Raw genomic sequence first — 24,254 nt, 5'->3', positions numbered from 1 at the left:
TAATTTGATTTCTTAATAAAACATCCCATTCAGCACTAACAAAAAGAAACATGCTTCTGCTATGTTTTTGGACCTGGTACCATGGTACGTGAATACGACAATCATTTAGTAGCCTAGAGTGCATATCTAAAAATACCACTGTAATACGATAACAGTTTTAATACCTTTTTCAATACCTTTTGTACAAGACACCAGCAGATTGTATGTTCCTCCAATGAGCATCTTTAGGAGATAATATTCACAGTTCACAATATTCTGGTCTTTCTAGTCATTTAAATAATCTTCTGGCAATTAGATCAATGTGCTTACATGATACTGTATATGACAAATAAAAACTGGGGTTGTTTTGTGCACGTAAACACGTTTTGAAACAAAATTACAAAATGGCCTAATTGGCTCACATTAAAAATCAAAGGATATTTAAAACACCTAGCGCTTTGGGTTCTAGAAAAGCGCATTATAAATAAAATTTATTATTATTATTATTATTAATAATAAATTATCAAAGTATAGTCCTAATAAAGAAAGTTAAAGTTTATTTTTATTGAAAGTCCCTAAAGTTCAATTCCAAAAAAATGCTCACCAATTTTACACAACTATAGGCTATATACAAAAGTGTTTGTTCTTCAAGGAAGCGTTTTCAGTCATGGGTTACTTCTAAGTTCTTTGTTTTCAAAATATTTATCTAAAATGTAGGCCTAGTTTTTTGTAGACATGTAAAATGTAGACAAGTTACATTCCACGATTCAGTTTTTGGTCCATAAAAAGTCTCGCCATGTTCCTCAGGCATTTCCCGTACCAAATGATGCCTTTCAATAGAGGAAGCCAAGTCGAGCTTGGAATTTCTTGGGGAAAATTACGTCACTTTGGAATTGTGTGGGATACCCCCACCTCGCATTCCCAGAGCGCGCGCGTTGAAGCCCCGGCGTCTGTGACACACAAAGCAGCAGCAGCAGCAGCGCATAACGGGGCCGGGCGGAGTTAGGCAAACGCGCTTCGGTTAGCATGCTTCGGCTGGGCTGGGTGTGGTTTTCAAAACTCAGTTCCGTTAGCAGGAAACGACTCTAGGACCACCAGTACTTCTCTGAGCGACAAAAAGACGCACTAAAAGGTGAAACTTTGTCCTCGGAATCTGGAAGAAATTTGAGGAGAAGCTTTTCCACACGGGCGGTGGCGTTTGCTCACTCTTGCGCGTGGACGTCAGCCGATGGGAAAAAGTTTGCCTTTCTGTTGACTTCATTGTATCAGCTCAGTTTGTGACACATCCGTGAGAGAAGAGACTAAATACAGACAAAATGCCGAAAACGGTGAGTAACGTTACCCTTTAGAAAAGTAAACTATTGGTTTGAGTTTGTACTGTAGCAATAAAAAATTGAGAGGACATTTCACAGTGGTTTTAAAAGCTGCGCATTTTTGGTGAAACAGGAGACAGCAGCGAAGCGTAGGCGCTCGAAAGGGGCGAGGATGGGCTTTTTTCTTGTTGGCAATTTTTGCCAGCCAGTTCCCGCTGGCGAACAGTAGGCCATGCGCGATGCACTATTTATGGCAAGAATTAATTATTTGGACAATGACGGTCGTTCATCCCATCCTAACACACTGAAGAAGAACTTGTTGCGTTGCAAATTAATTGGACAATTTCTCTATTTTATTAGTTTCATTACTTTTCTTCACTCATGCTTTCGCTGTGTGTTGTATTTTATAAGCAATTTTCTAAATCTATTAACTTAGTGGCGTTTTGTGTTGTATAGGGGCTGAACCGTTACTCGGTGACAACCTGTAACCCCCTTTTCTCCTCCCTCCCCCCCAAATCTGATTGGTTTTCCATCAATGTTGCCGTGAATAGGCCGTCTAGTGGTGGTGTGGATTCTGATTCCCAGTGAGTCGAATCTTTTGAGTTCTTTCACAAAAGATTCGTTCAGGTTCATTGAATAGTTAAGTTACATAATTAGGCCAGTAGGTGGCAACAAGAACGTCTTTTTGTGTTATGAGTTATTGAATCATAGCCGATTCCATTCAAACACCGGTTGTATTATCTTTTATTAAACTGGGCCTATACATATACTAAAAGACTGAAGAAACGGAAAGAGTGTTAGGCCACAAATAATAACAAAACAAATTTACTTTAATCTCAATTTTCTTCAATTAAGTCTACATGTTTTTTTAAGGTAATTTATGATTTCATTGACATCTTTTGTCGGCTTTATTAATCGTAACCACGTGGTGGAAAAATCAGTCACGTGGGGGATCAGTCATGTCACGAAAGTGAATGAGAACCGTTTGTTCACTTAAAAGATTCATTCAAAGTGATTCACGCATGCATTTAATTTAAGCCTCTGTCCAGCAGCGTATTGGCGCGTTTTTGGTCTGCTTTTTGTAAGTGGTGTCGGACAAGAAATATGAGCCGTGTCAGAAGCGGCTGTTCCAGCATTTTTGTAGCTCGTCTGTCAAAATTTTCCATGCCAAGGCTCACCCAAATACTGCAAAAAAAGTCATAGAGTCCCTGATATATATATATATATATATATATATATGTGTGTGTGTGTTACACCTCATAATTAATGAATCATTGTTTTATTAAAGATTAGGCTATATTTAAGACCACAGACCAACAGTTGGAAGTAGAGACAAATCATTTTTGTATTACAAGTAGCTCAAGTTTTTAGTTTAAGCAATTTCTTTCATCTTGTAACTGCCTTTAAGTGGTTAAGTGTCAGTAGTTACATACGAGAATTGCATGAGATATGAGTATTCAAAAGAACAACTAGCAAAAAAAAAAAGTACCATGGACATGTGCTATGGTCTAGGAGCTTGTACCATATTGTTCTTTGAAAATTACCATGTAAATACCCGAATGACTAATCTTTAAAAATGAACTGAAAATTTATTTCCTAGCCTTTCTTGTGCATTAATATGGAAATCTGTGTGTTTCAATCATTGAAACGTTAGATAATACTTAGTCCTCCTGAGAACCAGAGAAAAAAGAAAAAAAAAAATCTGTTTTTGTATTTCATTAGATTGGTTGAAGCATAAGAAACAAATGGAGAAAAAACTTTATTCTATGTCCTTTGTAGAGGATGCCAGGACTAAGTTTTATATATATATATATATATATATATATATATATATATATATATATATATATATATATATATATATATATATATATATATATATATTACTAAAATAGACATAAAAAGGCATGTGTAGGCAAAAATAATGTTTTCTTTTTTCATTCAGCAATCAGTTTTTAGGTTTTAGGCTATTTTCAGCCAAAATTTGTTCAAAGATGGCTTTCAACTATGTTATGAAAGATATAATATAATTATTTTATGGAATATGTACGTAAAATGTATGTAAACTGGTATTCCCATTCTATACAATGTATAGAATTGCATCTAATTTGCATATTAATGTGTTCTTGGGGAAAACCATCCATCTATCATCCAATCTCTGTCAACAGATCAGTATTGATGTACATGAAAATGTGTGAATTAAAGATTTATGACCCAAATTCTTGTACTGTGAAGGATTAGGCTATATTTAAGACCACAGACCAACAGTTGGAAGTAGAGACAAATCATTTTTGTATTACAAGTAGCTCAAGTTTTTAGTTTAAGCAATTTCTTTCATCTTGTAACTGCCTTTAAGTGGTTAAGTGTCAGTAGTTACATACGAGAATTGCATGAGATATGAGTATTCAAAAGAACAACTAGCAAAAAAAAAAAAAGTACCATGGACATGTGCTATGGTCTAGGAGCTTGTACCATATTGTTCTTTGAAAATTACCATGTAAATACCCGAATGACTAATCTTTAAAAATGACCTGAAAATTTATTTCCTAGCCTTTCTTGTGCATTAATATGGAAATCTGTGTGTTTCAATCATTGAAACGTTAGATAATACTTAGTCCTCCTGAGAACCAGAGAAAAAAGAAAAAAAAAATTTTTTTTTAGTATTTCATTAGATTGGTTGAAGCATAAGAAACAAATGGAGAAAAAACTTTATTCTATGTCCTTTGTAGAGGATGCCAGGACTAAGTTTTATATATATATATATATATATATATATATATATATATATATTACTAAAATAGACATAATAAAGGCATGTGTAGGCAAAAATAATGTTTTCTTTTTTCATTCAGCAATCAGTTTTTAGGTTTTAGGCTATTTTCAGCCAAAATTTGTTCAAAGATGGCTTTCAACTATGTTATGAAAGATATAATAGAATTATTTTATGGAATATGTACGTAAAATGTATGTAAACTGGTATTCCCATTCTATACAATGTATAGAATTGCATCTAATTTGCATATTAATGTGTTCTTGGGGAAAACCATCCATCTATCATCCAATCTCTGTCAACAGATCAGTATTGATGTACATGAAAATGTGTGAATTAAAGATTTATGACCCAAATTCTTGTACTGTGAAGGATTGTATACTGTTAAAAATATATTGTTTACATTATGTATACATTATATACTGTTACTGTTTGTTAGTGTAATGTAAGTTATTAGCCTGTTAAATGGCCATATTAGACATTTGAGTATTGATATCGTGATTAAGCTCCCATTTCTATTTATTTCTTAAAATAGCTTGATCACATCCTTGCACTATAGCTTATAAATGTAGCTTGTAGTTATTTTCCTCTCATGTTCTGAATGAAGAGAAGCTCAGGCCAAGAATAGTTGTGTGTGAATGTAGATGTTAACCGGATGTAATATCAGAGGTGTTTTCAAGAAGAGAGAACAGAGTAGGTTCATGACACTAAAAAGAAGAGTGTCGGTGAGGTTGTGCCGCTGACTGCGGCATACATGCCATTTGTTTCCCCCCGGAATAGATGGATTTTCATGATAATAGAAATCAGTCTAGTATAAGTAGATGGGTTTCTCTTGTCAGTGGGGACATTGGATGCATTTAGAGGTTTGGATCTGCTTATGGAATCATATTGGACTGTAAAATGAGTCAGAACCTTTTTTCAGCCATTATTGTAGACTCCTTCAAGTCCAAGAGTCTCTTTCCGAAAATGACTCAAGATTTCTGTGCTTACACTGTGGTTACATCACTTCCTGTTTGAACGTTTCCTGTTCGGGACTAGCTAAGCTTGAATACCTTATTTGGAGGCTCAGTACCTTATTTGGAGTTTCACAGAGCTGTGGCATCCGTGCACTTACACCCTCACACACACAGCTTTTTGTAGTGAGTTTGGGCCCCTTTTCCTCCTCAGATTTCTGTTGCCCAAAATGCAGCTGTGTATCACAGCTAATGTACTAAAATGGCCTCTTTTATAATCAACACACTCCTCTCTTTTTCTTCCTTCCCTCACATGCACTTACACGAATGCATTTATCTCCAGTCATCAGTTCCTCTCAGTGTATTGAGTGGGAGTTTTGTGACCTCTGTAGGTTCAGGTCATAAGGGTCAACTTAACACTAACCTTTGTGCAAAATTATATAAACAGTTTTGTGTAAATTTATAGCCAGATCTGTTTCAGTCACAGAAGTCTGTATATGCACTACTCTTAAAAAGTTTGGGGTTGGTACAGTTTCTATGTTTCAGTGTTTTTGAAAGATCCCTCTCATGCTGACAATGGCTGCATTTATTTAATTACTTAAATGTAATTAATATTTAATGCATCCTTGCTGAATAACAGAAAGTTTCTTTCAAGAAAAAAAAACTCTCACTGACCCCAGACTTTTGAATGGTATGTACAGTTTGCATCTTTTTAGTGCATGTTTTTGGATTTTCTTGAACATTCGTGGTTGTATTCTCTTTTCAACTCTATATAGTTGAAGTTCAAATTTAATTCTGTTGACAAACGTACACCGATTTAATTCAGTAAACACTAAAAAAGGAGTGTTATGTCCAGACCATAAGTCATGTAACTGATTTAAAACCATACAGATGATCCAAAAGCCTGGAATTAATTTACAGGCAATAGTTTCTACATCATAAAATATAGACTTTAGTATTATTTGCCTAAATATACTGCTTAAATATTATTTCTTGACCTGGCTACCTTTACCATGAAGTTAGAAGGGTGTTGGAAGTCTCTGGTATGTTCAAAGTGGAGGGATTAACTACAAACACACACACACACACACACACATTGTCAGATTAATGATATTTAATAAGGTAAAGCTCCAGGGGGTGTCGAGGAGAAAGTTCTTGAGTTGTTGAACAGATCACATTTCAATGGAGGGAAAACATCAGCATTGAACAACCTCTCACTTCAAGCCTCATGTGAGTCAAACTCTGTGTGGGTATGTGTAAAGCAATATGAACAGATTGTGAACTAAAATAGTTGGATACATTTGCAAGTGGTTTTGGACAGTCAGCTGAAAAACTTTATAGCTTTGAGCAAGATGTTTTGTACAGGACTATTGTGTGAACTCATAATACTGGTGTCAGTTGTTCCTGCATTTAATTTTTTTTTTAAACTTCCACTTTAGAGTAATTGAGCTGTGTTCATTTACTGGCAGAACCTTTGGTGTAGTGTTAAGGACATCAATTATTAAACCAATTATTTAAGTGTCTTTTATTTAAATATGTTTTGTTAGATAGCTTATTGTTTAAAAACAGAGCCACACTTCCATTTCAAATTCATATTCACCTAAATTAAAATTTATTGTAGTTACCATTGCCCTGTGGCTGCATGCATTTTTATTCAATTTGGGAAGTTACTGATGTTTGTGTAAATGTTTAGCAGTTTCGTCTATGAAGCGTATTTCAAGAGGGAGATTTGATCCTGTAGTATCAATATCCTGGTCAGGTAATTCATGCAGATATTTATCTGAAATATGGAAGTTCTGAACAGTTCCTGATTTTTTTCCCCCCTTCTATCTGTATATGTTGTTTTATATGGTTTTGTGACAAGGAAAGGTCTTGTGTTAAATGTACTGTGTGCTGTTTTAAACTTTTGCATAATTGTTTCCAAACTACATTTTGTTTTCTTCCAGCCATGTAGGGGAGAGATAACATTAATTGAACTCTGTTATGGTGCAGTGACACGGCAGGTTTTTGCTAGTTTTCTTCTGTTGCATACTACAAACCCACAAGACAGCTAATTATCGACAGCATTTTATCAATGTCTGCATTGATCACATTTCCATTTTAGACACGGACAAACGTGTAAGTTAATGTGCGTTAAATATACAAGGTCAGATGAGGATTGGCCACAAATGCACTCCGGTTTTGCCATCTCAATAATTTTTTGGAGGAAGTATTGTAGAGTCATTATCCTAAATCAGACACCCAAAGGAGGGGGAGTTTGACTTCACTACCACAGTAAGATTGTGATGTCAGTTAACTAAGGGTAACGACAGAATAAACACAAATATACAGAGGTTGTTGGCTTTTTATCTCCCCTCGTCTGCCTGTTAGAAACGGCAGCCATTTTCCAGGCCTACAGGCTCTGTGTGTGTGTGTGTGTGTGTGTGTGTGTGTGTGTGTGAATTGGATAAAAACACTGTGAATTTTGTGGTAGTGTGTTCTCTACACTATACTTAATTTTAGAATGAGCCAGTTAGTCCAAATATTTGCTCTAATTAGCCTTTTTATTGTAGTAATTAGTTTTCATCGCTTGCTCTAGTTTTTTTTATTTATTATTATTGTGTGTGTGTGGGCTTGATAATTGATTTTGATGTGTTTGAGAAATGCGAGGCATTGTGTGCAGAATCTTGGCTCTGTCAAAGCTCATGATTAGCATTTTTGCTGTAGCCTATGCTAAACTAACTTCACATTCTGATCCAAACCCTACTGAGCAGGCCTTGCTGTCTACTGCACAGGCAGCTACCTTCTAAGACAGCATCCTGAATGAATTGAAGCATGACGGTTATGTAAGTTGGTTATGTAACGAAATGATATATTTTATGTTTATTGCAGTATAGGCAAATGTGGTTTACGTGTTGCGATTCTCTGATTGATGGCGATTTTTCTGCAGAATCATGGCTAATGTAGATTTCACAAGGAATTCCACTGTTAAACATGATTATTTAGAAAAAGTTGAAATAAAGCAGGCTGATGGCTACAACTAAAGCATAAACCATTGATAAACAACCTCACAGGAGGTCAGTTCCCCTATAGAATCATATCATCAACCATCTTAGATTATGTCACAGAGCTACATTTTGAAATGGAGCTAATATGCTCATTTTATTGAATTTTTTTTAAAACTGCAGATACTATGTATAGCCTATTCTTTGCTGGTTCTTTGTGTAATTGTGTGAGTATCATTGTCTCTCTCTTTGTGTGTGTGTGAGTAAAAGCAGGGTGATTGTGATTGTTCTAAGAATAGTGGCAGAGAACCTCTGGCAGGTCCACTGTGAAGACTACACCCATCACACACACACACACACACACACACACACACACCCACACCCACACCCACTCTGACCAGGCAGAACTACAAATTCTTAGTTCCTGTTTCGTGAAGACATGAGCTATTTTTATCCTGTGAATCCACCTCTGGATTAAGAGGGTCCATTAACCGACCACCAGTATACTGTTCCACACTTACTGCCACACACACACACACACACACAAACCTGTCATTTCTGACAGCAAGAAAGCATGAGATTGAGAGGGGGAGATGCTATGTCGTAGCTTGTGTATATGAAATGAACTCTCCCAGACCCAGAGAGGAGTAGAAGACAAAAAGAGCAGAAAAGTCATATAGTTGTTGGGAAAGTTCTGCTTGTTCTCTTTCTGTTCCAACTGGCTGATGTAAGCCTATGAAACAGCAGAGATAGGATTCTCTCTCTCTCTCTCTCTCTCTCTCTCTCTCATACACACACACACACACACACACACACACCCACACCCACACCCACTCTGACCAGGCAGAACTACAAATTCTTAGTTCCTGTTTCGTGAAGACATGAGCTATTTTTATCCTGTGAATCCACCTCTGGATTAAGAGGGTCCATTAACCGACCACCAGTATACTGTTCCACACTTACTGCCACACACACACACACAAACCTGTCATTTCTGACAGCAAGAAAGCATGAGATTGAGAGGGGGAGATGCTATGTCGTAGCTTGTGTATATGAAATGAACTCTCCCAGACCCAGAGAGGAGAAGAAGACAAAAAGAGCAGAAAAGTCATATAGTTGTTGGGAAAGTTCTGCTTGTTCTCTTTTTGTTCCAACTGGCTGATGTAAGCCTATGAAACAGCAGAGATAGGATTCTCTCTCTCTCTCTCTCTCTCTCTCTCTCATACACACACACACACACACACACACACACACACACAGAGTAAGGCTAAAATCAAAGGAGTCACCTCATAGTAAAGTCATTCCTAGAGTGCTTGATAGTTACCAACACACGAACTTCCTGATAATATAACCTTGGACACACACATAAAACACCTGGCTTTCAAACACAGTTTCACAATCCAGCCATTTCACAACCTTTTTTTTTTAACAATCTGAATATCACTTTCTATGCTGAATATCTTATGGTATGTTATAACATTAAGAAGTATCAAAACATCAGACATTTAATAGCTTAGTGTGTGAATATGAGAAAATCAAGATATTTGAATATGTAGTTGTGTGTGGAAAATATGGCTTCAAGGAGGTGTGTGCTCAAGTAAGCTAGTAGATATGAGGGAGTGTGTGGATATATTTAAAACTGGCAGTAATATCCAGTGCAAACTTTTATTTTTATTTTGGCAAATTTCTCAGTTTTGAATTACAAATATAGACTATCTTTTACATTAGGCAATTCATATATGAATGTGATGAGATAAGACATAAACTGCTTTTTTTGTTATTACATATAGTATTAAGGCTGAATGTGTGCATATTATAAATATTTCTTCTTTCTATTTCTTTATTCCCTTACACTCACCCTGCTACCTCATTATTGCCCTCATGACTCAGGAATATTAACTATCAAATCTCATTTGTGCTTCTCTTTGTCGATCATTTAGAGGACTTCCAAGAAACAATGTTGTTTGGCTTCATTGATGTGCAAATGCTATATTGAGCTCTTTAGAGTCTCAGCACATGGACACTCGTCTGCCTCACAGGCAGCTGCTAGATAAAGCAGAGCATTATGGGTACAGCTGAGCTGGAGGTGTGTGCCTAAATTGAGCTATTTGTCTCTCGCACAAACAGTTAAAGCTGGATAAAAGACCTTAGTTCAACAGAAGAGCTTTATATGGACCCCATCAATAAGAACTGTCCATATTTCATTGACATTTTCACAGAACACTGGTTAGTTTGAGTTAATGATAATTGTATAGTGAGAGGAAGTGAGGCGCATTGCTTAATGTGCCTCCATGGTTACAGGAGGTGTGGTTATCTGCATCCTGTGGGGTGGAGGCGGGGATGGGGTGAGAGAGACAGAAAGAAGAGAGGGGGGGTATCTTTTTCCATTCGTCCCTCTTGCTGTTTCCTTGCATTGTTTTTATCTTATCCAGAGTTCCAGTGCAATCAATCACGTTAAAATAGCAAGCCACGCTTTGGAGCAGATTTAAGTGTGCACACACAAACATGCACACACACACTCATCAAAACACACACACTTCACATAATCCCTCTTTTATAGTGCTCTTTGATGAGGGTTCAGGCCTTTTCTAGGTAGTATAAGCTATGAAAGATGTTTAAGCGATCCATCAAACTTCAGTGTAACATGATCCTTCAGAAATCATTATAATATTCTGATTTGGTGCTCATAACCTTTGTTGTAATCACAGTTGAAAATGGTTTTACTGCTTAATATTTGTTTTTTTAAATTAAAAGAAAAGCACTGAAAACAGTAATCATTTATAATATTATAAATGTCTTTACTGTCACTTTTGATCAGTTTTAATGGATCATTGCTGCCTAAAAGTATTAAATTCTTTGAAAAAAAATAAATAATAATTGTTACTGGGTCAAATTTTTTTAACCGTACTTCTGCCTATCTGTTGGCTTTTCAGTCTGTCTTTCAGTCTGCATTAATTTATTCACATTTTATTTGATTTTTTTCTTTTCCAGATCAGTGTTCGTGTGACTACAATGGATGCCGAGCTGGAGTTTGCCATCCAACCCAGCACCACAGGGAAACAGTTATTTGACCAGGTGTGTGTGTGTGTGTGTGTGTGTGAACTTGTTGCTTATTTATTTATTCATTAAAGGATTTAAGATCTTTTCACACATTGAGATCTTGATTCAACATCCTGCTCCTTATAAATGTCCATTCAATGTTTTCTGATTGGATGTGAATATATCACATTCAGTGTGAGCAGAAATATTGACTTGCACTGGAAACTTAAGACCATGTCAGACAAGCTGTCTGTGTGTGTGTTTAGATTAAGAACTGGACATCCTTCTTGTGAGGGAATTCTCCCTTCCTCCACCCTTCCTCTTTCTGACTCTGCTTCTTCCTCAGCCTGTACTCCTGTACAGTCCCCTCTTCCTCACTCTTAGTCACTCTGTACATCACGTCTATGAAATCACTTTGTTTCTGAGAAACTTTTAATTTCTCACACACACACACACACACACACACACACACACACACACACACACACACACACACACAACATTCATTCTTCTTGCAGTTGTGTAGGTTGTTGAGTTCCATTTTTTTTTCATGTTAAAAGAAATGTTAAAAATAAATTTTAAAGATTAGATGAAATTATAATGATGGCATTCAAGTAAATCTCAATAGTATTTTAAGTTTATCAGTTATGAGGTTTTAATGTTCGGACAAGTAGTAAATCAAGACAAATCAACAGTCAGAAATACAGGTTTATTAGGCTGCATAAACACAAATTTAATATTTGATGTGTGATCATTTGTCCTATCTACATTACATCTCCTATTACATTCTCTTAAGACCAACGGTCTTCCAACGGTTTGGGATCATTATCATTTTTTATAGAGTTAATTATATATTACCGGTATGTTGTCCTGCAATTTACTGCATTAAATTGATCAAAAGTGAAAGATATTTATAACATAACTAAATATTTCTATTTCAAATAAATGCTGTTCTTTTTAATTATATTTGAGTACTTTTAGTTAAAAAGATCCTTTAAAAAAGTATCAGTTTCAACAAGAACATTAAGTAGCACATCAATTTTCAACATGAAATGTTAATTATTAAATTGTAATAATATTTCACAATATTGCAGTTTTTACTGGTGCTTTGAGTAAATAAATGCAGTCTTGTTGAGCATAAGGGACTTCTTTTATAAACATTGAAAAGTCTTACTGACCTCACATTTTGAACGGTAGTGTTTCTAAATTAATATATCACTAAGACAGCAACTTTAAAATCCAAAAAGTGAATTTGAGTGTTTGAAAGCAGCAACCTAGAGCTTGCGTTCAAAAATGTAGTTTGTACTCGTTTAAACCGATACTGTAATAAGACTTTTCACTGTTACTGGAACTTAAAATCTCTAATCTCAGTTGTACTTTAGTGTGTGATTGTTTTGATTATAAGTGAATATGTGTCCTGGAAGTGTGTATCTATCCTCGTTAATTGTCCAAAAAACCCCATGCTAACCATCCAGCAAGCGTCACTCTCTCTGTTTGCAAATCGTATATAAACACAGCTGCCGCCTCCCCATTATATTCTCTTTCTCCACATTTGCTCATCACTCTCTTCCATTCTTTCTCGGTCTCTTTTTAACTTTCATCATTTTTAGACCCAGTATGTCCTGACTGGTCCAGTTGTGAGTCAGCATTTCACAATACCTTTTCCATTGCTCTCGGTCTCTCACACCCTCTTGACCGAGAATAACGAGTGTCTTCTCTGCATATGTGGTTTCATTCATAGCATCTCTTGAGTGTTCCACCCCTGCTTTAACACTAAATACATAGAGCAGGGATTAAAACATGAACCTGAACCTAAGAATCTGCCACTAAGAATTGTGGAACTGGTCCAATGTTTTATTTGAGGAAATATGGCCAGAAAAAGTGCATTTAAAAGTAATTTATTTATTTGTTCAATTTGAATTATTATTAAATTAGCACAACTATGTTGGAGATATTAAATAAGTGGTCCAGCCCCAGGTGGATTTCCACTTTTTCCATGTCCATTAAGAGGAATTTGAGCTTGAGTCTCCTTTTCAGATCCCTCTATTATGGAAACCAAATGCATGTACTATGGGTGTGCGAAAATGGTATTTATGTAATATGCGTGTTTATTTAATATGAATCTGTTTTATAGGTGGTGAAAACCATTGGGTTAAGGGAGGTGTGGTTTTTTGGACTGCAGTACCAGGACACCAAAGGCTTTACCACCTGGCTTAAACTCAACAAGAAGGTGTGTGTGAATGCATACAGCTGCTTTTCAGAGTCCGATTAGCACCAGGATTCATTTTTGTATTTTATATTTTTTTTAAATGTTATGTGTTTTTTTTATATATTTCATCATCTCATCAAGTTGATTTTACTATGATTTGAATGGTAAATAATTTTGGTTGCCAAAATAAACATTTGAATTATGATCATGATTATAATGTGCAAAATTAAGAAAATGTGTTAAATTGTAACAGGCCAAATGTTCCAAGATTTTTGAAAAATGTTTATCCATTTACTAATTTTAACATACTTGTCAAGAGTTATCACATTCATAAATTATGTCAACATGTGTCCTTGCTGTTTACATGCGCTCATAAAACACAGCATATAATAGGTTTATTAGTGTATTTGATACTTTTTGGAAGATCCAGTGTAGTAAAATCTTCATCCTTTGGAAACATGTCATGTTTTAGAGTCTACCAAGGATATTGCATTTTGTGTGAAGCATTGTTACGACAACAATATATTCACAACAGTATATTTTGGTTCAAATTTAATGAAGTTTTAATTAAAAATCTAATTCTAATCATGACACCTTTTTTAATCTTTTCTTCATTACCATTGACAAAATAAAGAAAAACCTGTCAACGAAATATTTCGCCTGTAATGCTTCTGACAGGATTTCACTGATTAGCACTTTCTAGTGAAACTTGGAGTTGTCAGCCGTTTTCAGACTTGTCTTCCAATTTTCTTACGTCCCAATAATTTTTCCCAGCGTGCCTCAAAAAAGTGACATTAATAAAAAAATAATAAGGAAAGGCAATGAGAGTCTGATAATTTATGCTGAACAAAGATATGATGGTTGCTGACAGGTGGAATTAATGACCATGCCAAACTGAAATTGATACTATTTTTGATATTTTTTATTGTCTAGGTTACGGCTCAAGACATCCGCAAGGAGAGTCCACTGCTGTTTAAATTCAGAGCAAAGTTTTACCCTGAAGACGTTTCCGAGGAGCTGATTCAAGAGGCGACTCAAAGACTCTTCTTCCTTCAGGTGTGTGTGTGTGTGTATTTACTGTATATCTTGTGTAAAGTTAAGCATAAGATGTGGCTTTAAATATATTAATATTGAACGCATGTCAACTGGAGTGGACGGAAATGAACGCTGGGTCTTGTAAAATGATAATGTGATATTGCACCATCAGGTGGTCAGTGAAGGAATTGCACTGGCTGCTCGACTTACAGGCCAACATTAAAGCTTTAAAACAGCTCCACTGTTGGTTTACTTTAGGTGAAAGAGGGGATCCTGAATGACGATATCTACTGCCCCCCAGAGACTGCAGTGTTGCTGGCATCTTATGCAGTGCAGGCCAAATACACCGACTACAACAAGGATGTTCACAATCCTGGATACCTGTCCAGTGAGAAACTGCTCCCACAGAGGTGTGTATACACAGATATTTTGGTACCAGTAGGGACTAGTGCTTCTCCAGAGTGGGGGTGCACATATGATTGACAGAAAGTGTGCTCTGATCTGTTTATTTAATGTGGTCTTTATAATACTTCTCTAAAATCACATTTTCAAAGCATCACTAAACATGAAGTTACTTAATGAAGGGAACTAATAAGACTCGAAAATCTATTATATTGACAGTATAATTATTAATTGTACAATATTTACAAATGGCAATAGACTGCATTATGGTTGCTGAAGTAAATCTACTAAATTAAATTAAAAATACTAAATTGTGTACAAAGCATCTGCTAAATGAATGACTAAATGTAAATGCCAAATTTGAGTTGTGTAAACTATAAAAAGCATATATGTAATAAAAATCTATTAAAGTAGAATTAAGGTATTAATAATATAAATGTTGAAAATGGGTAAGTCTTAACTTTTCAAACACTGTGTATTAGTTGTTTTCAAATTTCAAACAATTTCAGTCACATACATCTTTTATTTTATTAATGTTAAAGTAAGTGGTTAAAATACCAGTGCTGTGTGGTATTTTAAACATTTATTCACTAATCTGATGAAACGCCAAGAGTGGTGTATAATACATTTTTTGTACTAGGGCTGCAATAACTAAAATCAATAATCAAGTTGGCTGACAATTAATGTATTTTGTCATTTTTATTAGTTGTTTCATTGTTCAAGGATCATCACTTTACACTGATAAAATCCATACTTCTGTGAAAAATGCATTAAATACTGTAAATGGCGGAGGCCATAGTGTCTTGTGTAAGCTTAAAGCAGATTACTTAATGTTTTGTTAAAAGATATCAGCCAAAGAACATGTTAAGAATGTGTTTGATAGTCTAAATGTGAGCATGTGTGTGTAATCTTTTCTCTGCAGAGTTCTGGAGCAGCACAAGCTGAATAAGGAGCAATGGGAGGAAAGAATTCAGGTCTGGCATGAGGAGCACAAGGGCATGTTGAGGTACAGCCAATGGAATGCGCTCTTGCCTTTTCTGTTTTATCGCTGACTGCAGTGACCCTGTCAATCACACACACCAGACAGAATGATAATGTGTATCTGTGTGTGTTTCAGAGAGGACTCGATGATGGAGTATCTGAAGATAGCTCAGGATCTGGAGATGTACGGTGTGAATTACTTCAGTATCAAGAATAAGAAAGGATCTGAGCTGTGGCTGGGGGTGGACGCCCTGGGACTCAACATCTACGAGCATAATGACAAGTACTTTAAGAAACATGATACGTTTACAATTATCAACAAATTAATGGGTTTGAAAGGTGTCACAAATAAATTTGGTAGTATAAATTAACAAAGTACCATATATATATATATATATATGTATATTTAGCAAGGATGCAAATAAAAAGTGACAGTTAAGTCTTATATTGTAACAACAAATTATATTTCAATAAAAATAAATGCTGTAGTAATACTTTCTATTCAAAAAAAATCCTAAATAAATCATAGTTATATCATATCATAGATATCGACAGCACAACCATTTTTAACATTGATGATAATAATAAAAAATATTTCTTGAGCCCTAAATCATCATATTAGACTGATTTCTGAAGGATCATGTGATACTTAATACTGGAGTAATGGCTGCTGAAAATTCAACTTTGCCATCACAGAATGCATATGATTTGAAAATATATTAAAATACATTTTAAAATGTATACAAACTGTAATATTTTACTATATTAATGTATTTTTCAAAAATAAATGCAGCCTTGATGAGCATAGGAGTCTTGAATTTAAAGAAATTTAAAATTATTATTATTATAATTAGATATTTCCCAAATTTTAGTAACATGGTTACGTTAAGCAAACACTACAATTAATAGAAAATAAAAATTCCCTTGCTTTCATTGACCATTTGTAAAATAAATAAATAAACCTTGTAAGAGTTTCTGTCATAGAAAGTGACATTTATTTCTGTGTCCAGAAAACGTGACTCATCTCTTCTTTTCTCTTGTCAGGATGACGCCTAAAATTGGTTTCCCCTGGAGTGAGATCAGGAACATTTCTTTCAACGATAAGAAATTTGTCATCAAACCCATAGATAAAAAAGCCCCGGTATGTCAAACAAGATTTGTGTCTGACTTATCACAGTTTCTGTCCAGTTTCTTTGGAAATGGAATGTAGACAAGAGGAACGCTGTTATTGCAAAGCCTTGGTGGTGAAATGTTTTATGATGTGATTTGAGGATGGTGAAATCACAGTAAAGACTTTCCTTTGAAGCTGCACGTTTCTCTGTTACACTTTATCACAGGCATAAAGAGTCTGGAAGTGGGTCTCTTTTTCCCATTCTTCAGTATCTCATATAGCTCCTGATTCCTCACTCCCTCCACCTCCTTTCTTTGGCCTTGTTCCGAATTTAGGGAGCTGTTTATGTAGGCAGCATTTTAAAGCATCACTGGAAATATGTAAATAATGTTCTCTCTCTCTCTCTTTTCCTACAGGACTTTGTGTTCTATGCCCAGCGTTTACGCATTAATAAGAGGATTCTGGCTCTGTGCATGGGGAACCATGAGCTTTACATGAGACGCCGTAAACCTGACACCATCGAGGTCCAGCAGATGAAAGCACAAGCCAAGGAGGAGAAGAACCACAAGAAGATGGAAAGGTGTGAGGAAAAAAGCACCACACAAAGGCTCTGATATTAGTTCAAGATTGTGATTATTGGTGAATCATTCCAATGATTTGAATATGTTGATTCTATTCACCAAATGGAATCGATCAGATTCATTCTTTGAATTTTTTAGTTCAGATTTAAACACCAAAATAATTTAGTGTAGGCTGTACTTGCTTAGTCCGCCAGCTAAGAATGGAAGAAAAATAGTTTTTTTTTCTCCTCCACTTAAAAAGTTTGTTCAATAACTGATTAAGCCTAAGTGTTTATATTTGTGTGTGTGTGTGTTATGTTGATAAATGAAGGATCGGATGTTTAGATTAGTTCATAGTTCAGTGTTGGATGCTTCACAATGCCAGGGAGGACGACTTCTAATACTTCTTTTAATATATCTGTCTGTTTGTTTCAGGGCCATGCTGGAGGATGAACGTAAAAAGAGAGAGCAGGCTGAAAAGGAGAAAGAGAAGATTGAAAAAGAAAAAGAGGAGCTGATGGAGAGACTCAGAGTGATAGAGGAACAAACAAAAAAAGCTCAGCAAGGTAACGTGGAGTAAAATTCGCTCTGTTTTTTCTATTCATTAACGATTATTAATCACCCACTGTTTTGTGTGGGTAGAGCTGGAAGAGCAGACCCGCAGGGCGATGGAGTTGGATCAGGAGCGTAAACGCGCTCAAGAGGAGGCCGAACGCCTGGAACGAGAGCGCCGCCTGGTAGAAGAGGCCAAAACGGCTCTGCTGCAGCAATCTGAGAGCCAGATGAAGAACCAGGAGCATCTGGTCAGTTACTATGACATCCAACATAAACATTGCCAGCCACCATGGCAGTGCAATTCTAGTCACCATGACAGCGTAACAACATCACCATTACAGTTGTAACCATGGTAACCAAATTACAATTACAACGTTTCCATGAGAACCAAACATCATCTAACCACAGAGTGCAGGACATCCACAATTACAGACATTCCCATGCAATGCTGACAACATGTGCGTATATATGTGTGTGTATACAGGCAACTGAACTGGCAGAGTTGACGTCTAAGATCTCCCTGCTTGAGGATGCCAAAAAGAAGAAAGAGGAGGAAGCATCAGAGTGGCAAATGAAGGTAAACATGGTTACTTATTAGCAGGTGCATCGCAGCAGATTATTGTAAAATGAGATAATAGATGGTAATAGATCCATCCATCCATGCTTTTTTTTATCACCAAATACCTTTTTAGGATATTAAGCTGGATATATAACTTAAAAATTATTATTTTACATCTTTGACAATATGCAAATATTGTCATATAATTTTAATATATTAAAATTATTTACATACTCCCATATGAACATCTATAATTTAATCAGTTGAAAAATCTTTAAAATTATGATTTAAAATGGTTAAAGGAAAACAAAATATGTTACAATTTGGGGTCAGAAATTGTTTTAAAGAAATAAATACATTTATTCAGGAAGGATGCATTAAATTGATAAAAAGTGACAAAGGCATTTTACAGTAAATTTCTATATTACTATTTTCTATATTATTTTTCAAATAAATGCTGTTTTTTGTTTTTTTCTATTCATCAATGAACCCTGAATACATATATATCCAGTGGTGTCAAAAGTATTGACATTCATTACTTAAGTAGAAGTATAGATACTAGGGTTTAAAAAGACTTTTGTAGAAGTTGAAGTATCAACTCAAGCTTTTTACTCAAGTAAAAGTACTGGTTTAAAAAACTACTTAAAGTATAAAAGTAAGAGTAATGTAAGGGAAAAAAATGCCATTTAGAACAAAAGCTTAGGCCGCGCCACAGGGGCCTATTGTGCACTACCCCACCTCCTCAAAAAAACATTATTCTAAAAGCCATAGGCCATAATGACTATAATGTTATATTAAAATGTTCATGTTGAAAAATTTGGGATGCACTAGGCTACCTGTTTCAGCCGCATATATGCCCATTGAAAATGAACGTACTTTAGTACAATGCAAATACATTAAAGAACTAGAGATATGATGACTAGTTGCCTAGGGTGACCATATGAGCCATTTTCCCAGGACGCGTCCTTGCCAGAATTTCTATATTGCCTAAAACATCCAAAGTAGTTTGACCAATAACATGCAGGTATGTTACATAATCAACCAATCGTGGCGTGTGATAAGGTGAGATCTACAGAGAACGATCAGAGTAATGCAAATACACGTACATGTTAGGTGTTTGTTCGTTCATTCAACTTGAAGCGTCGCTGCGAACCAATCATTGTATGACACTTATGAATGCCATACAATGATCGATCTGCAAAGCACAAACAGCCAAAATCTGGATATTTTAGGCAATATAAAAATCCTGGTAAGGACGTGTCCTGGGAAAATGGCTCATATGGTCACCCTATAGTTGCCTATAAGTATTGTTATGGTGCAAAAAGTCAAACTTCAGAGGCATGTCATCAATAACCTTTAATGTAATGTAAATGTACATCCAAGTTTAGCTGCAGGAATCTGCGAGGGCAATGGACAAGAACATTGGTGGAGGCTAAAAAACAATTAGCCTTGTATGGTTGTCTATATACAAGAAAGATTATAGTGCTGTCAAAATGAATGATTAATCCAAGTGATTAATCAAAAACTAAAAATGAAAAAATAACTCATAATCCTGATACCTTCTTGATTGATAGCTTCCTGTATTTGCTATGTCCAGTCTGTGTGTGTGTGGGGGGGGGGGGGGGGTAACGAGTTACAAAGTTGGTATAGCCTACTTATCACAACATTGTCAATCGCGTCGTCAATCGCAAACGATAATTTATTAAAACGTCTCGCTACCGAACTACCTACAGTAGCTTAATTTGTGGAGGACGAAGAGAAAGCACCCATTTGGTAAATGAGCCAGTGAGAAATAATCCAGTGCCATTTCGATACTTTTAAAACGGTACCGGCGCCTAAACGGTGCCTGAACCGATACTTTAAAAAAAAGACCCACAAAAAAACTATGGATAACATTAAAGAACATTACAAATATTTAAAATAAATACATAGCTTTCACTTTGGATGCTCTTATTTCCCAAGTTATGCTTAATCTAAGGCTAATAAATGTATTTCATAATCTGGGTCATTACTTAATACAAAAACCACACATAATGTTTCGACTGTATCTCTGTCACTCACTCTGATATTTAGTTAAGATGAGTGCTGTCTGTCACTGTCTTTAATCCATTCTGTGAATGACTGTATGCTCATTCTTTATAAAGTAGCAACAGTCGTTTGTAAAGTAGAGTACTGTGCAAAAGTCTAAGGCACATTAGTATTTTCACCCCAAAAAAGGGTTTTAAGCCAGTTATTTATATATATGCTGTAGTGTGTCAGTAGGAAATATCAGTTTGCCATTAATTTTATTAATAATCTAGTGCGATTTTGAATGCACAAGCAGTCTGACAACGGCGAAATGAATGTTTGGAAATTTAAACAGATATTTTATACTGAAACAGCAAAGTATATAAATAACTGGCCGAACACCATTCTTTAGTGAAAATACTAATGTGCCCAAGACTTTTGCACAGTAGCTGGTGTATGTATAAAGTACGTACGATTAAATTAAGTATATTTAAATAAGTGTAAGTGTTCGTTCATATGTGTTAAGGGCTAGATTTTTGCTGGAGGAAACAGCTGTTTAGTGATGAGCGGTGAACGCAGCGAAAACTTTACAGAAGATGAGAAACCGACTGCTCCCTCGTGACCTTTTGTAAACTGTATTTATGACAAAGAACTGCACAGATACGGATATTCTAAGAATCTTTCGATAAACACATACCTTGTGTCCTCTGTGTTTGTTTCCGCTCGCGCTGCTCCGCCGCGGTCTGCGGATTGAAGAGCGCGCTGAAAGACGGAGAGGAGACCGGTCTGACGCCGGTTTCATATGAAACTTAAGGGGACTGACTCTGAGGCGATCACAAATTTGTATACAGTTTATGGAGCTAAATGCTACAGCCCCGCTAAAAAAGCCTAGCGATGTCCGTGCTTCTTGTGTACATTTCGGAGAACCAGGACAAACATTTCAATCGATCGCTCAGGCATTTAAAAGGCACCGAAATCTGCTTCCTCTTATTCAGTTAGGTGCATACCGGTTCCATATCCAACCTTACTTTTAAGAAATATATTTTTTGATAAACGAACCCAAAACTGGCTATGTCCTGGCTGGAGTGTGACGTGATTTGTGTCATGTGCAGGTGCGATTGATCGCGTACAAACCAATGGGGTGTCGGAATGGTATCTGTTTATACTTCTCATCCAACCACAATCAAATTCACTCCATCCGGATGGCGCGATTTGTCTGGATAGTTTTTTTTTTTTTTTTTTTTTGAATGATGACAAGCCGGCATGAAAACAAGCCGAAATGAAATAGCAGTAACGAAGCTATTTTTAAAATGTAAGGAGTAGAAAGTACAGATACTTGCGTGAAAATGTAAGGAGTAGAAGTAAAAAGTCGGCTAAAAAATAATTACTCAAGTAAAGTATAGATACCCCAAATTTCTATACTTTAGAAATTTGCAGCACAAATGTTTTCAACATTGATAATAATAAGAAATGCTTTTTGAGAACCAAATCAGCATATTGGAATGATTTCTGAATGATCATGTGACACTGAAGATTTGGCTGCTGAAAATATAGTTTTGCCATCGCTTAAAAAAATATTGAATGTATACTCGTGCTGTATTTTTGATCAAATAAATGCTGCCTTGGTGAATGTGACTTCTCTCAAAAATATATATAAAATATTTAAAACTATAAATATAAAATGCTGTTGCCCTTCTGTAAACACATGTTTGCATTCAATCTGTGCTATGGACAATTTGAAAGAAATTTCAAGGGTAATTGAAATCAGAAGCAAACTTCCAGACTCTTAATAGTATCATGCTTGTGCTAAAAGCAAAGTCTTTAATGACCAAATTAAAAGCACATCAAATATTTGTTAACTTTTATATGGTCTAGATAATAACATTGCAGTGCTGTGTGTCTCTTCCAGGCCACTCAGGTGCAGGAGGACCTGGAGAAGACTAAAGAGGAGCTGAAGAACAAAGTCACGTCAGTCCATGTCCAAGAGCCAGTGCATGGAGAAAACGACAACGACGAGGGTGACGAGAGCAGCGCAGAGGCCTCCGCTGAATTCACCTCTGAAGCTGACTATAAAGACAGGAGTGAGGAGGAGCGCATGACAGAGGCTGAGAAGAACGAACGAGTGCAGAAACATCTGCTGGTGAGAGAACTACTTCACAAAGATTAAAACACTATTTAAAAAGGGATAATTTACCCAAAATAACACTTCTGTTTATCATTTATTTGACCTCATGGTATTCCAAACTGGTTTCTGACTTTCATTCTTGCATGGAACACTGGAGGAGTTATTCTGGAGAATGTCCAAGCTGCTCTTTTTCAATATAGTAAAAAAGTGGTCAGCCATGGTTAGCATTTAGTAAAGGCTTTGCCAGAGAAAATCTACTTTGAACAGGAAAAAATTAAAGTGTGTCCTTTTTCCACAGGCTCTCACTTCTGAGCTTGCTAATGCTCGTGATGAGACCAAGAAGACCCAGAACGACATCATCCACGCAGAGAATGTAAGAGCAGGACGTGATAAATACAAGACGCTTCGTCAGATCCGCTCTGGAAACACCAAACAGCGAATTGATGAGTTCGAGTGCATGTAAATGTACTGCAGTCAGCCAACAGGGGGAGCTACAGCCTGTCTTTTGCATCATTCCTGCAGAGGAACTACAGTACCCACAGTGCACCACTCCAACAGAAAACAAAGCCAAATATAGAAAAATGCTGCATAGTTAAAAAATTCCTTTAATTCGGGAGTGTTATTTGGGTTACTGCGTTATGATAAGGGAGATTTATTTTTTGCATGGTTTGGGCCTAGACGTAGCTTTTTTTATTGGAAAACATTGGAAAACGGATTGCTGATTAACCAAACTAAAGGGTTTTAATTTCAGTAAAACTTGGATTTCAGTAGGAATGAAGATTAGAAAAAGCATTCCAGTGTTAGGATAGGTTTCAAAAGCACTCCAGAGAGACATGTCAGAGTGCCAATTCAGATCAGTATAGTTGACATCAAATTTTACAGTGCCATTGTGATGGTGTAATAGCCTAGTTATTGCTATAACATTGTATCTATGTGCCTTTTTAAATAAAACAACTACAGTATAGATTAAAACTCACGGCTATCTGCTCCCCATCAACCACTCTGCAAATACTGGCAAGCCACAAGAGCAAAAGTGTGTGTGTGTGTGTTTGTGTGTGTGTGTGTGTGTGTGATCCCTGTTGATATAGTTTCTCACTGCTGCAGGTTTGTGGTCGCTCCCTGTTTGTGCCTTTTCACTGTAGAGAAAATATCAAACTGTATTTTTAGTTTAGTTTTTTAATCCTACTCTTATTTTAAGCCTTTTTTTAATGAAGAGACTTTTGTTTTAGAGGCATTTGAATATTTTTTTCCGCAGTATTATTGTAAAGAATCCTTTAATAGAATGACATTTAAAAAGCATCTTCTGGGAATAATTTTCTCCCTTTATTTCCGAACAGTATTTACCCAGAGTGTACACAGTTTTAAATAGATCTCCACCTGTAGGCAGTGCCTTAGCTGTTTTTGTGATCTGTAATCATTTTATTTTTATTCAAGTGGCATCATGCTGCACTGAAGAAATATGTCCCCAGCTACTTTGGAAGAATTCTTCATTCAGATCTACATGGATCTCCTGATTAAAAATATGAAGTTTGTTCTTATTTTATACAGCCTTCTTGTTACCCGGGCTATTTCCTGGCCTTAGGCTGCAGTTCTTTTTTTTTTTTTTTTTATCTTTATTTTTTTTTGTCAACCAATCACAGAAAAGATTGCTGCTTAAAACATTTTCATTGCA

General features: G+C 35.9%; 1 protein-coding gene across 2 annotated transcripts; it reads left to right on the top strand.

Moving 5' to 3' along the window:
- Positions 1 to 929: 929 nt before the first annotated feature.
- On the top strand, positions 930 to 24,026 carry LOC132139867 (moesin-like). 2 transcript variants are annotated; one of them, XM_059548527.1, is made up of 14 exons: positions 930 to 1,307; positions 10,991 to 11,074; positions 13,173 to 13,268; positions 14,181 to 14,303; positions 14,541 to 14,692; positions 15,607 to 15,690; positions 15,802 to 15,948; positions 16,710 to 16,806; positions 17,193 to 17,356; positions 17,772 to 17,902; positions 17,979 to 18,139; positions 18,376 to 18,468; positions 22,367 to 22,597; positions 22,881 to 24,026. In XM_059548527.1, the coding sequence occupies exons 1-14, from the start codon at positions 1,296 to 1,298 to the stop codon at positions 23,043 to 23,045; spliced, it is 1,740 nt and encodes a 579-aa protein (XP_059404510.1). In that variant the 5' UTR covers positions 930 to 1,295; the 3' UTR covers positions 23,046 to 24,026. The 2 variants fall into 2 exon arrangements, with proteins under 2 accessions (XP_059404510.1, XP_059404511.1); XM_059548528.1 differs by lacking the exons at positions 930 to 1,307; positions 13,173 to 13,268; positions 14,181 to 14,303; positions 14,541 to 14,692 and having other exon boundaries at positions 11,016 to 11,074.
- The last annotated feature ends 228 nt before the right edge of the window (positions 24,027 to 24,254 follow it).

This window comes from Carassius carassius, chromosome 4 (assembly GCF_963082965.1).
Source record: "Carassius carassius chromosome 4, fCarCar2.1, whole genome shotgun sequence".
NCBI lineage: Eukaryota > Metazoa > Chordata > Actinopteri > Cypriniformes > Cyprinidae > Carassius > Carassius carassius.
The sequence above is the reverse complement of the archived record's forward strand: the minus strand, read 5'-3'. Positions and strand labels throughout refer to the sequence as shown.